The 15,373-nt window shown below is 43.8% G+C and overlaps 1 protein-coding gene across 1 annotated transcript in view; it reads right to left on the bottom strand.

The window, feature by feature from the left end:
• EPHA4 (EPH receptor A4) overlaps nucleotides 1–15,373 on the bottom strand; it is a 108,551-nt gene that overhangs the window by 21,762 nt on the left and 71,416 nt on the right. The window contains exons 6-8 of the mRNA XM_054175519.1: nucleotides 4,044–4,168; nucleotides 2,699–2,858; nucleotides 1,581–1,692 (exon numbers count right to left, since the gene is read on the bottom strand). Coding sequence (XP_054031494.1) covers nucleotides 1,581–1,692; nucleotides 2,699–2,858; nucleotides 4,044–4,168 — 397 coding nt within the window. The remainder of the gene's footprint in view (nucleotides 1–1,580; nucleotides 1,693–2,698; nucleotides 2,859–4,043; nucleotides 4,169–15,373) is intronic.

The following is a 15,373-nucleotide window of genomic DNA, read 5'->3' as shown; positions in this document are numbered from 1 at the left end:
AGCCTCTCTGAGACCTACCAGTGCAGAGCTGTATGACACCTCTGAACCTATGCCCACCAAGAAATTTTCATCTCGACTCCCACCAGGGCTTGGACCAGGATTTTGTCCCAAGTGCCCACATGCTCTTTGCCATGTCTTTGTCCAAGATGAAGACTTGTGGGCACATAACTGAGAAGACAGCCTGGGTGGTGAGAAGACCTGGCTGAGTGCAGACCCACATCAGCGAGTCTGTCAGATACCTGGCTCCAGGCAGCCTTTCCCCTGACAGCTTTATGGCTGATACTGAAGAGAATCAATATGAGGGCAAGGGGTTGACATTTCATTTTCTAAGGAGTGATACATTGAGGGCCAATCACCAAGCAGTGTTTATCAGCCTTGGGAAACGATGGGTTTTTATAGGGGGAGGAGAAGAAGGAATCATCTCAAAGCAACTCAACAGGCTCAATTCTCCAAGGTGGCGACTCATAATTAGAAAGCCAATGTATCCTGCTATCAATCCTGCCTTAAATAATAAAGTGATCAATAAAAGCAGAGAGGAGATTAAGTCATCAAGCTCAGTGGTGCTATTTGCTGTTGCAATGACTTTTAATAAAGCTGTCTCTCTGCATCACATTTTCATATGTTCTGCTCTCCTTTCCTCCTGTCAGCATTGAGAGCTGAACACCCACAGAAAGCTGCAACAATACATGTCTACTTGCCAGATATTATAATCACAGCGACTTAACTGCTCTTTAAGACGATTTAAAGCAAGAGCAAATCAAGAGGAATTTCTGCATGTTTATGGCTGATGCCATTAAGCTGATCAACAGCCTGACAAAATATGCATCTCTCAGACACCAGGCTTCAGATGCAGCAATGCTGTGTCCACTTTTATCTCAGAATTACACTGAAGCAAAATCATGCTGACCTTTCAAAATGAGTCTGAACACAAAGATGAAGACAGAACGCTCATGCTGTGCTTCTGCTACATTCTCCTGCAAGTCACAGGACTGTTTCTGATGCCTGGGTTGAATGCAGGAGATGGAACAAGTACTTTGGAGAAGATTATGGTCCCATTCTGATGAAATAACCATCGATCCAGTCTGCTTGCCACTGTGTATGATGCTGAATGACTGTGACTTCTGTTTTACAGTCATACCCACTCACTCTGGAAGGACTAACCCAAAAGACTCATAAAGATTCATACAGACTAACACAAAAATCACACGCAGTCTGATGGCTTAGCTGACAACAGTGCAGTTGTTTATTCCCTGCCTATGAGGAGTCACTCCAAGAAAATCTTCTGTACCCATTAAACTTAACTTCAAGTTCCACTAACCACAAATCTCTAGCTGGCTTGCTCCTCAATACCCAGTTATTGCAATCAGTTTTGCATTTGAAGGGCAAATAGAGCTGGAACTATTGCCATTACATCACATGCTGCTTGGTACTAATGTTGAGAAGATCAAAGCTACATGTGAGAAGGCTTGTAATGCAAATTCACTGTTTATGATGCTAATCAAAGAATTTAGCTTTGTTTGGAGAAGACAAAAAACTCCTTCATGAAAGAGAGAAGGGGAGACAGAAGCTTAAGTTCTTACCTCCTGCTGATGACAAAGGCTGCAATGAGAATGACCACAAGAACAACACTGCCAGCCACTGAGACAAGCAGCACTGTGGGATTGGTACCATCGCCAATGATGGGGGAAGGAACTGGAAACAGAAAAGGGAGCATTAGTGTCAACCTAGGTAGCACTGAGGGAAGTTTTCTGGCTTGCAAAGGCAGTCTAGAGTAGCCTTTCAGGCCTTTATTATATAGTCATTCGACATAACTTTCCAGAAGGGCCCTAATTTGCTGAAGACATGGTGTTTGATAATGATTTGGTGAACATCAGTTCACTGGGAACAAGTGAACACTCCCCTGCTTTCTACCCTTCAGTGTTGTTTAGAGGGTATAGTGGCTATTTTGGGTTTTTTACTCCTTTCTAATGGCTTTCCACTCTTCTTTCCTCCTCTTTTTTCTCTCTGTGGGGCCAGCTGATCACTTGCCAGCTGACACAAAGAGAACAAATTATTTTTAAATATCCACCCTCTTCCTGCTGAATTATCTTCATCTGAAGGATGTTTCTACTATTGTGCATGACCTTAGATTCATATAAGCAGACCTGTATGTACAAAATAAAATCGACTTGGTCACATTGCCCTCCTGACACTGAAAAGCAAATATTTTGTGGGCTAAATTCGCATGTTTCCTCAAGCAAAGTGAAAAGCTCTATTGACAACATAATTCAAACATTCTGTCTTCATACTACTCACTAAGGAAAAGTGCAAATATGTGAGCTGATGCAGGACACTTAACTGATTTATTACAAGCTCTTGCAAAGAGGACTAACAGGGTTCTACTCTCCTGCAATGGAGATATTCCAAACACATGTGCAAAGTAGATATAAGCATCAATGGCTTCCAGGTGTTTATAGGATGCATCTCCTAATGCCACAATAAAGTATTTCCATTGCTAGAATCCAGAATGTAGCACATCCAAAAAGAGGTCTCAGGTCAGATTGACGGCATCACCGGCAGTCATGGAAGAACAGCATCCTTGAACATACATGCCAACATACAGTACGAGAAACCATTGGTAAACTCCCAACACACAGCTCAGTTACATCTGCACTCTTTACTTAGGGAAAGACAAAGAAATCAATGGGCATGTCATTACCTGTGTTAGTTGTGAACTCAAATGGCCCACTGAAGTCTCCATAGCCTGCTGCTGTCCTTGCCCGCACATGAAATACATATGAAGTCAGGGGGTTCAAGCCTTTGATGTCCGTGTTCCTGGAGGCTGTCTTCACAATGCGATAGCTGCGCTCATTTTGGTCCTACCAACAAAGAACAGGAGGGTGATCAAGTGAAAATGGCTCGCTGGATGTGAACCATGGAACCCTGCTTCCCTGCCAAAACTGTCATGATGAAAGAAGGTGAGTAACAGGGTTGGAATTCTCAAAATACATCCTGAGGGCTCCTGCTGTTGGCCTTGCTCAATACCTCCTGAGCTGCGTGCTGCAGGGAGCTCTGAGCAGGTCAAAAAAGGAGTTGAGGAGGTAGGTCTGATGCTCATATATCACTGATTATTTAAGAAATCCTGTAATGAAATCCTTTGGAAAACAGCCAATCCTTCAAATAGAATCCTCTTGATGAACAAGCAATATTTCACTCACACATGCAGGCACTTTCTTTTTCGTCCTACCAGGCAGAAGCCATGTAAAAAACCAAACCAAACCAGCCCACACCAAAACAAAACAAACCCCAAGGCCTATAAAATATCTTCCAGAAAGTCCAGTCTTAAAAATTGCTCTATTTTTGGATGCAAAAACCCATCAGAAAATGTAATCATCTAGCTTCCCTGCAAATCAGATGTTAGGGAAGCAAACAGGGATTATCTTTATCAAAACAATTCAGCAGCATGCGTGCACACGTGAGAGAGTCTGGACACAAGCAAGACCAGGTAATTGTTCATTTCTGCAGAGCACCTTCAAATAAAATAGCTCTTTTCATAGATCCATACCTGAGAACTCGTTTGTAGGAATAACATCTCCCTCTACCTTGGAAAGGATGAAGAATGTAATTTTCTTTCCTTATTCTCTATTTGAAGCCATCCAGCCCACACTATCGCTCTGAGCAGAAGCTATCGGCAAACGTATCTAATTATTATTACTGTGTTAGATACTTCATTATTATACTTCTGTCTATGAAGTAAAGCTAATGTCTCACTTCTGCCCAACATTATTGATTCTCATTATTAATCTGCTTGCTACAAAAGATGAGTTCCTAGGCAGGAAAACATAACAAAATAAACTCATACCATACAGCTGGAACGGCCTGTGAATCTTATTCTTTCAAGGAACCATTCAAGTGCATGAAATCCTTAATTGGATTTTATGAAACTGAATCTATTTGCTTTCAAATGATGGAATTCTATCTGGAAATAAAGTGTAATGGAATAAAGTAAAAAGCCCTTCCCAAACCCAAGTAAAACTCCTTGCTTGTCCGTTTCTGAATGGTACCTTTTCATAGTATTTGACTTCATACTCCAAGATGACTCCGTTTGGCCTGTCAGGTTCCAGCCAAGCCAAGGCAACGCTGTGCCTGGTTATCTCCTTAGCCTGGATCAAAGCAATAGGGGATGGAGCTGCCAGAAAGAGAAAATAAATAAATATAAGCAATATTTTAATGAGGAATGTGTATTTTGAATCAGTCCTTTTCTTCAGGGCTGTTCTCAAGCCAGTCACTGCCCAGCCTCTATCAGTGCTTGGGACTGCCCTGGCCAAGACGCGAGACCTTGCATTCGGTTTTGTGGAACCTCATGAGGTTGTCATGGGCCCACCTCTCAAGCCTGTCAAGGTCCCTCTGGATGGCCTCCCTTCCCTCAAGCACTGCAGCTGCACCACACAGCTTAGTGTCGTCAGCAAACCTGCTGAGGGCACACTCAATGTCACTGTCCGTGTCACCAACAAAGATGTTGAACAACACTGGTTCCAGTACTAATCCCTGAAGGACTCCACTTGTCACTGCCCTCCACTTGGACATGGACCCATGGACAGCCACCCTTTGGATGCGGCCATCAAGCCAGTTCTTTATACTGCACCAGCCTGGAGACCAGGATGTGGTGCAGGACAGTGTCAGAGGCTTTGCTCAGCTCCAGGTAAATTATGTCAGTTGCTCAGCCTTCATCTATTAATGTTGTGACCTTGTCATAGAAGGCCACCAGGTTTGTCAGGAAGGATTTGCCCCTGGTGAAGCCTTGCTGCTCGTAGCCAGTCACCTCTTTGTTATTCTTCTCCAGGAGGATCTGCTCCATGATCTTACCGGGCACAGAGGTAATAGAAGCTAACCAAGACTGGTCTACTGTCCACAAAAATGGCATCATCCGACCCTGTCCCACGTGTCATTATTATTGATGCAATGAATAAAACAAGCAGGATTATGCTGCCCAGGGTAAGGACTACCCAATCTCTGGGAAAACTCTTCCTAGCAACAAGATGAACTCAAAGATCCTTTAAACTGTATCTGTGCACAATAATAAGGGCTGCAACGAAGATGATAATGGAAAACATCTCATTGTGTGCCCTACACTTTCAATAGAGCCCCTGCTAATGCTGAAGTTCAGGGTTTTGACTGGCTGCAGGACAAAGCGTTCTCCCTTTGACTGCGCTAGCAGAGATTCATGGCTGCGCTGGGGGAACGGGTTTTCTAAAGACTCATGAACCCGGCTGCCCCTTCCTTGCTGTTGTGTTGTTGTGTGGTCACGTCTCTAGCCAGCTGTTATCAAGCTCTTTTGATGCTGACAATAGCTGGTATAAATGCTGGAGTCTCCAGGGATAAAAAGGGACATTCATGAAATTTTTAATCTTATCTAACAAAGCTGTCCTGTATAACCAGAGATTAGAGGTCTTCCTAAATTGAATATATTTCTTCTTTTGTCCCCTGGAGCTGTAGCCATGTTGCTCTTTTTTTCCTCCCCTTTGCCTTTTTTTTTTCCCTTTTTGTTTCTTTTCGTGCCCTTAACTTTGGGATGAATCTCCACAAAAACATTAAGAGAGCAAAAAGTATCCTTGAAAACTACCAAGAAAGGCAAATAAATAAACGAGTCACAATATATGAAAGGAAAATTGAATGTTGAAAACCTCAAACCTACTTGACCATATCAGACAGTTCTGATGGAAGGGAAAATCACCAGTAGACGCTGCACAGTCACAAAAGGGTGTCTCCTCTTGATGTGAAACCATCAGGGAGCCGCTTCCCGATTTACTGTTTGACAGTTTGGCATCTCTGTTAGAAATGCCTCCAGAATCTCTCTCTCTTTTCCCTTGTCTGTCTCTCACATGCAAAGGCAAATACTGGATGACAGAGGAGACTATATATGCAGCCAACAGGGAGGATCCTGGTGTGCTCCATCACGTTAGATCCATGGCATGACTGAGAACCTGCTTAATAACTCATGGTTCTTCACAATCTCTTTTTTTTCCTTCCCATTTACAGCAAGAATACTGCTCAGCTAGTAAGTTACAAGTCAGATTTGTTACCTTAAAACGCATACACATTACTGATGAACCAACAGGAGCAAAACCTGCTTAGTTAATCAGTACCTCATAGAGGGCAGACAGGCAATTCTTTTTACTGAGCATCTGTCACTTATGCTGGTCTGAACGCAAGAATTGCAGAGAGAAAGTTCCCTTTCTTCCTTTTATCCTCTTTTCAACCTCCTTGGTTTCCCACTTTATTTCTGCAGGCATTTATATTGGAATTTATTGAGTCCCTCAATATTGGGCTGGTAAGTGCTGTATGAAAGTGCATTTCTTCTCTGTTGTAAAATGGCTGGTTGCAGCAGAAGAATATCTATTAACTGCTCCTTTGGGTGAAAGACGCTTAGTTTTATACAGTTTAACAAGCGCTTTCTCATCCCTCTCAAAAAAAGGACAGCACCACACGACACTGGAATAAACAATGCGCTCCTGTCCTCCAGGACACAAACAGGACTTGTGTGTTAATTTCTCTGTCACAATTACAATTGTGTGCCCCTATTTTTAACTTTCTGTCCTTTATATGCAAATTCAGCCTACTTAAATATTGATCTCTTTTGTCCTGTATTCTGCAGATGGAAAATGTGTTTGTGTCATTTTGTTCTGTCCATTCTGCCTTTTCACATGCTCTATAGAAATCCTTAGAGTGCTGAAGTCCAGCAACAGCATGAAATATCAGAACCACATGAGGCCATCCAGAAGCTCTTTGACATCTCTGCATCACACACAGTCTGCATAACGGTCTGTGCAATAGGATACTGAGCTGCAGGTCTGCAGACCTGGAGGCACTGGGCTCAGTAACCACAAGGTGTACCACAGATCTCACTGCACAGATGAAATGTTACAAAAATTTCTCTTGCTTCTGCAAATAGCCCTAAAAAGCAGGGTTTTCCTCCCACCCCTGTTTTCCAGGATCCACCAGCTGACCTGAGGAGCTGAAAGACTGGAGTTCTGGAAGAACACCAGATCTGGGTCTCCTGGGACATATATTACCAGAAAGATGTAAGAGTTTAGTCGGTAGAGTCTAGAACAAAGAAAACCACCACTGCCAGCTCACCATGGCAATTCAGGAGGCAGGCAGAGCCTTCTGGGTGAGCTTGTGCGAAATATTCACATTCTTTGTTCTTCTCCCTTATGCCTTTATATTGTCTCTTACAGGTGATGTGAAACTAAACACGTAACAGGTTGTAAAATGATGCTTTGATCATGAGCAGAATAAAAGACAGAATCTTCTTGTCTATGTGCGTGGGGTAACAGCTCATTATATACACACATTCCTACACAAACCATTTGAAGACAGCTTGACCATGTACACAATTCAGATGTTCACAATAAAATCACACAATACTTCAGAAAGAAAGTAGGAGATTGCTTTTTCTTCCGCTTTTTGCACATTCCTCCTCCTCCCTATTTGGAAAGGAGAAACTTCATTGCTTAGGACAGCAAGTGTTTCTGCCACACGCACAGATCCTACATCTCAAGCTCCAATTCTACCAGAACAGCCCATTTCACCAAGACAAATGACAAGGTATTTTGGTGTTTAAAAGAGGTCCCCTTGAACAAAAGCACCAAGTGTGACTTTCCCTAGTTCAAAGCTCAGCAGTTCCACTCCCTTACAAACCCCACTCTCTACTGATGTGAACGTTGCAATTTTCTTTTATCTACTTCCTCAATAACCTGCCATTAAACACCTACTAGTAGTTTTATTACTGTGGTTCAGAGCTTGCGGCCTACAAAGAGAGAAAGAGCACAGCTGTACTCCAAAAACTTCACCCAAATGCCATAAAGCCATGTCCCAAGGCTAATAAGTGCTGAATTGTAACAGTTTTGGGGCACTTTAAAGGATGGTAGAAGCAGAGTGTCAGCTTTTCATTACTGGTTCAAATTAGGAGAGGGAAAAAGCAGGAAATAAATAGATGCAATAAAGTCCCTGCCATGTAGGCATCCGTGAGTGAAAACAGCCCTTTATGAAGCCACAACACATGAGCACTCAGATATCAAAGATACACAATGCCCAGTGTTTTAGTGAAGATGCCTTCTTAACCACAGCAGGGTTTACTTTCCACTCCCCATGATTTGAATTTAAATGGATCGTGTTTACTCAAGGGGTCCTTCACTGATTGAAAAATATACCCACAGTTTGTACATTATCTCAGCTAAATTCAAATAACATATTTAAATTTAATTACTTGAAGCTTAGGGGTTTTCATGATTTGCTTCTTTTATTCCCCCCCCCCCCCCAATTGCACACAACACCACTTATTTGTTCTTATCAATGGCTGTGTGCTTTGTCAAGCATCAGAATTAAATGCTTGAAAGCGCTAATGATGTTACTGTGATTAAGGGGTTTTACCTTCCAGGGTAGATACTAAAAGCCTGCTCCATTATTAATTACTTAAAAAAAGAAAATATCCACCAAAAACCTGAAAATTTAACACTGAAGAAAAGTCCTCTTAGAAATCAAAACAAGACAATAAAAGATATTCTCTTAATTGAGACAAAACACACTCAAGGGAACCCAGCACATTTCAGCTTTTCTTTCTATGTACCTCGTAATAGTGAATTTTACATGGGATTCTCTAAATTATATTCTCAAATAATCTCCCAACACAGAAAGGATAGACAACACAGAGAATCAAATATGGTTTTATCATGTCTAAAGGCAGCATTCTCTGGGCCAGATTCTGGCAATTTTATTCACGTAAGAGAACAACTTACTCTACTGCCTGTCACACTGACCCAAATCAAGCTAAGGGAGAAGCACCCAGCCCTCTTTAGTTACACTGTGGTGGGTCGAATCAATAAAAAGAAAGCAGCTTTACTCTTTCCTAAAAGGTTGGTGTTCATTTCCTCTTGTCCAGGCAGAAGTGCTCCTGTTTCTGAGCACCGCCACCCCGCTGTGCTCCGAGAGATGGCTTTGCAAACGAAGGAGAATGCATTTTGGCTTAACCAGCTCTCCGAATGTATGCACAGCATATGCACAAGTCATGGATGTACACAAGGATAAACCATGAAAGGCTTCTGCATGTGTGAATCTATGTGCATGCACAGACTAGATGCCTGTGCACGTCTGAAGAGCTGAGCTAGAGGCTGGCATCCCAGCTCTTCTCTGCCTGTATGACAGCTACGCCTTTCTCCTCAGGACCAGCAAATAAGTGGGCTGGAGATTCACTTTAAAAACTAACCACAAGAATACTTGAATTTCTTTCATTATTCCCTCTAAGTGGAGCAAACATTTGTACCAGTGACAATTGGGCCAGGTTAGGCCTTAGACAAGGACCTAGAGGCTCGATTGCTCAACTGAGCCATTGGAAGCTTCCCAAGACATTCCCAATCCTCTGTCTTCCCACCGTCTGCCTCTCCCTCCCCCAGGAATGATGACTGGCAAGGAACACCTCCCAGCTTGGAAACTGAGACACGCCAAGATCCAGGCCAGCATTTCCAGGCTTTAGCATTTAAAGCAAAGACTTTAAATCTACACCAGTGGAGTAAAGTGCCCAAGGTTATCCACCCACACGTGAAAATCCTGGCCGAGGCAACGTGAAGCAGCATGACAGCTGAGCTTGGCCTCTTTCACTCAGTGCCTTCCATCAGCCGTAATACTGCTGCACTAACCCTTCCCTCCCCATTGCTAGAAATTGTGCTGCTCAAGAAAAGCACTGGCTCAGCCACAAAATACTCATAGGACACTTTCATCCCAAAATGACAGGCACAAAGGATCTTCCCTTTCTTTCCAAGCTCCACTGCCAAATTGCTCCGAGAAAGAAAAGCAACAAGCTCTCCAACCTAGGGACCAGCTCTCATCAGTTACGTCTGCAATGATGTGTTCATCAAGACAGGGGCTAGAAAATAAGCTTTTTCAAGGCTGTTAACACAACATTATTATGTTTTAAACATTTCCTCCATTTTCAAGTTCTCATTTCTTGCCTCTCCCAAAAGAACCTGAGCTGCAAACCCTGCCAAACCACAAAAGCTGGCTTCAACTTGCATCAAGTCAAAAGCTTGAAGGAAAACCCAGGCTGTTAGCAGTAACAAATAGTAGTAGCCGAGGACTGAGTGCAGCATTTTTGCCACCCTACTCCTGCTTCAGTTCTTGGAGACATGCAATGTCGGCTGAGTACCCACAGAGAGCCTGTGTGTTTTCTGAGTTGCCCATCCACTTCTGTGTCAGTTTTAACACAGACAGCTTCAGCATACCAGAAGTGCTCTAATTTAGATAAAACCAATTACAGAAGCTGAGGTCTGACCACAGTTCCTTGTGGTTTACACCAGCAGCTGCAATGAGACAAAGGATGATGAAGATGATTTTTGCACGTCCAGGAGATGGCTCGTTCTGGCTGTTAATTTCCAAGGAGCAGCTCTTGACAGCAAGACATTATTTTGAAGTACTGGCCCTCCAGTTCTGAAGGCCAAATAACAATGTCAGCTAATGCAGTGCAAGTCTGGAATAACTCCAGAGACCTGAATCTGCAACCTGCAATCCCAAAGATTGCCTTAATCCCAAGGACTATAGAATCTACATAGCATTTAGCAAGAGATCTCTATTACAACTCAAGCATGGGGGCTGTTTAGTCTGAGAACTGCTTGTTTTCTTTCTGCTAGCTTGCTAAGAAATCCTGTTGGCATGTTCAGACAAGGATAACTTCATAGCTGCCAACAGAAACATGGCAGAATATTGTGTTTCCTGTATGTATGAATGCCAGCTTAAAACAAACAGGAAAACAAGTCTTGGTGTTGGAAGGCAATTTATAAAAAGCTGTCTGAATGCTACAATCACTTAAAAAAACCAGCACTGAAACACTTCTAAATGCTTAAACTGGAATGATTAATGCAGGAAGGGTGAACATCCAGAGCACTGTGAATTGCTCTAAGAAACTCTAGAGCAGTAAACAATTTGAGAAGATGGGGAATTAGTCAGCAACTGTCTGACCCGAGCGGGTTTGGAGCTGCTGGTCACAAAGCAGGTCATGCTGCAGTTACTCTTCCCTGTAGCTGAGGTTAGAATCTGACCCAATATAAACAACAATAAATTTTGTAGCCTAAAGAAACCAGTGTTGATGCTCCACTGCATTATATTGGACTGAGAAACACAAAGACAATGGGCTATGCAGTCCAGACAGTCACAACTGCAGCCAGCAGGAACAGGGAGGTGGTTGTGCCCCTGTACTCAACACTGGTGGGGCCACACTCCAAGTATTGTATTCACTTCAGGGCCCCTCACTTATAGGAAGGACACATTGAGGTGCTGGAGCATACCCAGAGAAGGGCAACAAGGCTTATGAAGACCTTTGAGCACATGTCCTTTGAGCAGCTGCTGAGGGACCTGGGGTTGTTCAGTCTGGTGATAAGGAGGCTGAGGTGAGACATCAGTCTCTACTAGTACCTGAAGGGAGGCTGGAGAGTGGAGGGACCAGCCTCGTCTCCTTGGTGGCAAGCAATGAGACCACAGGAAATGGTTACAAGCAGCACCAGGAGAAGGTTAAGCCAGATATTAGGAAACATTTTTTTTACTGACAGGGTTATCAAACATTGGAATGGTTCCCCCAGGTGACCCAGATGGAGTCACTATTCCTGGAGGTGTTTGAGCAAGTTTTGGACCTGGTGCTTGGGGACATGGCTTAGTCTTGAGCTTTCAGTGCTGGGTCAAAGGTTGGACTGGATGATCTTGAAGGTCTCCTTCAATCAGATATATTCTGTGATTCTATAACCCTCAGGAGTGCTCCTTTAGAGCCTGGACCAGTCACACTTTGAGGCAGGATCCCATGACACAAATTTGAGTTGAACACTTGTTGCACACACTACAATCATCCTCTTACTTCCCAGATGCTGGTCCAGCAAGCAAAGACCACCAGAACCCAGTGATGCTGGACACAACATAGAGCAGCCCCAGAGTATAAGTGGCACTGAGGGAACAAGAATGAGAAACCAGAGAACATAGCCTCCAGTTATTAAAACAGGCAATAACACAGGAAATGAAGCATTCACCAATCACTCCAAATAAGTAGTCTGGAGCAATCTAACCCATTTACACCATCTCCTCAGGGTACCTACCTCATCACCACACCCTGCAGATTCCTCTTGGGAAGCCTAAGGTAGCCACCAGAACTAATTCCTCCCCAGAAATAGCCAATCCTCTGTAGTTTGCTGGAGTAGGTTCTGCCAACCTGCCTTTGCAAAACAAACTACCACTTCCCTTCCAGAAGGACATTAAAGCTACATCAGATCCCCCAAAATGGGATGAATACGAGGGAAACACAGTGACTAAGGATGAGGTACTTAATGCCTTCTTTGCTTCAGTCTTTAGGAGCAGGACTAGCTGCCTTCTGGGTAGCCAGCCCCTTGAGTTGAAAGACAGGGATGGGGAACAGAACACAACCTCCATAATCCAGGAGGAAACAATGAGTGACCTGCTGAACCACCTAGATATACACAAGTCTATTGGGCTAGATGGGTTACACCCAATAGTGCTGAAGGAGTTGGCAGATGTGCTCACCAAGCCACTCTTCGTGATTTAATCAGCAGTCCTGACTAACCAGGGAGGTCCCAGCTGACTGGAGACAAGCAACTGTGACACCCACCTACAAGAAGAGCCAGAGGAAGGATCTGGGTAACTACAGACCTGTCAGTGACCTTGGTGCCAGGGAAGGTCATGGAACAAACCAGAAGGAGTGCTATAAATACCATTTACAAGAAAACCAGGCCTGTCAGTATGGGTTCCTGAAGGACAGGCCCTACTTAATGAACCTCATCTCCTTCTATTGCAAGGTGACCCACTTGTTGGATAGGGAATGGCTGTGGATGCTGTTTACCTGGACTTCAATAAAGCCTTTGATACTGCCCCGCCCCCCAAAGCATCCTCATGAAAAACTGGCTGCCTGGATGGGTGTCCACTCTGCTGGAGCAAGCACTGGCTGGATGGCTGGGCCCAGGGAGTGATAAGGAATGAAGCTAAATCCAGTTGGCAGCCAGTCACAAGCAGTGTTCCTCAGGGCTCAGTGCTGGGGCCAGTCCTGTTTGATATCTTTATCAATAGCCTTGATGAAGAGATTGAGAATACCCTCAGTCTGCAGATGACATCAAGTTAGGCAGGAGTTTGATTTGCTGGAGGGTATGAAGGCTCTTCAGAGGGATCTGGACAGTCTGGATCAATGGACTTCAGCCAGGCGTAAGGGCTTCAACAAGCTCTGAGTCCTGCATTTGGGTCACAACAATGCAAAGCAGCTGTTAAGCTGTTCAGCAGAAAGGGACCTGGGAGTGTTGAATGACAGCTGTCTGAATATGAGCCAGTGTGTATCCAGGTGGCCAAGGAAGCACACAGCATGCTGGCCTGCATCAGGAACAGTGTGGCCAGCAGGACTAGAAGAGTGCTTGTTCCCCTGTACTCAGTACTGGTGAGGCCACACATTAAATACCAGGTTCAGCTTTGGGCACCAAAGTACCCAAGAGACATTGACATGCTGGAGCAGGTCCAGGGAAGGACAATGAAGGTGATGAAGGGTCTTGAGAATAAGCTTTATAAAGATAGATTGCAGGAGCTGGGGGTGTTTGGTCTGAAGAAAAGAAGGCTCAGGAGAGACCTCCTCACTCTCTTCAATTACCTAAAGGGAGATTGCAGAGAGGTGGTTGTTGGTCTCGTCTCACAAGTCACAACTGTTAGGACAAGAGGAAATGGAATCAAGTTACACAAGGGGAGGTTACATAGTGGGAAAAATATCCATAGCCAAAAAGGTTATCAAAGACTGGAACAGGCTCCCCAGGAAAGTAGTTGAGTAGCCATCCCTGGAGGTATTTAAAAGCTGTCTAGGTATGGTGCAGTAGCAGTCCTGGTAGAGTTAAGATAATGTTTGGAACTTGATGATCTGAAGGTCTTTTCCTACAGACTGTGTGGTTTTGTGAGATCCCTGTCCCACTCCTCAAGCCTTTCTTCACATGAAGCAACCATCCAGCTGCTACTCCTCCTTTTCCCATCCTGCCCAGAGTTAAAGATATGCACGCCTACCACTGATGACTCAACAGAAAAGAGAGGGTAGAGCTGTTCTTAAATTATCAATGACCAATAACTTGTGTACCTGTGCCTGAAAACCACTTCCATGCAGCTTTCCAACCACTTACAGCAGTGTATCATGACACATAAAACAATACTGAAAATACTGACCTTCTATTAATATCCCAAAAGGTGCAACCCTTTGTCTCAGCTTGCGAAGGACAGTTCTCACCTGCTGCCTCATGTCTATATCTGTCAGTGTAAAGTCTCATTTCTGCTCCTTGGTCCTTTCTGATAGTGAGAGGATGGGGGTCACCCCAGCAGCTATGGAATAAATGGGGCAAAACAGGGCAACTCATCTCCTAATGCTGTTCTTGGTTCTTGCACAGTTACTTTTTATTTACTTGCAACACAAATGTCTGGATGATATATATATATATGTGTGTGTGTGCATGCTAAATAGCTTCCTCTGTCACTTGCTTTCAGCATTAAGAATATTGGATTTTGCAAAAAGATCTGCTTAAGAGCCTTTTTGAAACCCAGACAAATAAAAGCCTCTGCCCTAGGTATGACTTAGATGTTTTGGAAACAGTGAAGTATCTCCTAAACAAAACAGATGTATGTTGTGACTCACTCTGCCAAAGCAGCAGTGACTGCTATTTTAATAAATAGACTGGGCTACATTGTCTCATCCTGGCTTCTCGAGTGCTACAGTAATAGCAAAGTCAGACTTTGCCATTTGGGTTACTCAAATCAACCACCTGAAGTGAGAAATTGCAAGAATCTTGGAGGAAGAAAAACTAAATTAAAAAGGTTTGTAATTTTATTAACTGCGATACACAGCTCCAACAGCGACCCCAGGCTAGGTCTCAGACATGCCCTCCTGATCCCACGCCCTGGTTTGAGCTGGAAGAGAGCTAATTCAGTTCAGGGATTTGATTTCTCAGCCACAGCACTTTCTGAATTTCACTGCATGTTCTCACAGACAGAGACTGCTTCTAGCAGTGAGAGCGCTGATGGTTACAGTGCCTGCCCACAGCATCAGTGGTGAGGGTGATGTCATTACCATCAGGGGGTTGGGTTTGATGTTGGTTTGTGTCTATTTGCATCTATTTTATTTTATTGGTGTTATTCCCATTAAAGCTGGTTTGGTTGTCTTTCCCAAGCCATCAGTCTCTCCCTTATTCTCTTTGGGAAGGGAGAGGAATTCATAAAGAAGAGTATCTGTCACATACACAGTGGCCAACCCAGCCCTCAGCCTCAACCATCTTCACCACCCAGAAGAGTCAAACCCCAGGAATAACCCAACAACAACAAAAAATAATAGAAT

Source organism: Dryobates pubescens, chromosome 32 (assembly GCF_014839835.1).
Source record: "Dryobates pubescens isolate bDryPub1 chromosome 32, bDryPub1.pri, whole genome shotgun sequence".
In the NCBI taxonomy this organism is placed as follows: Eukaryota; Metazoa; Chordata; class Aves; order Piciformes; family Picidae; genus Dryobates; species Dryobates pubescens.
Note: the sequence above shows the minus strand (reverse complement) of the source record. Positions and strands in the feature narration are given on the sequence as shown.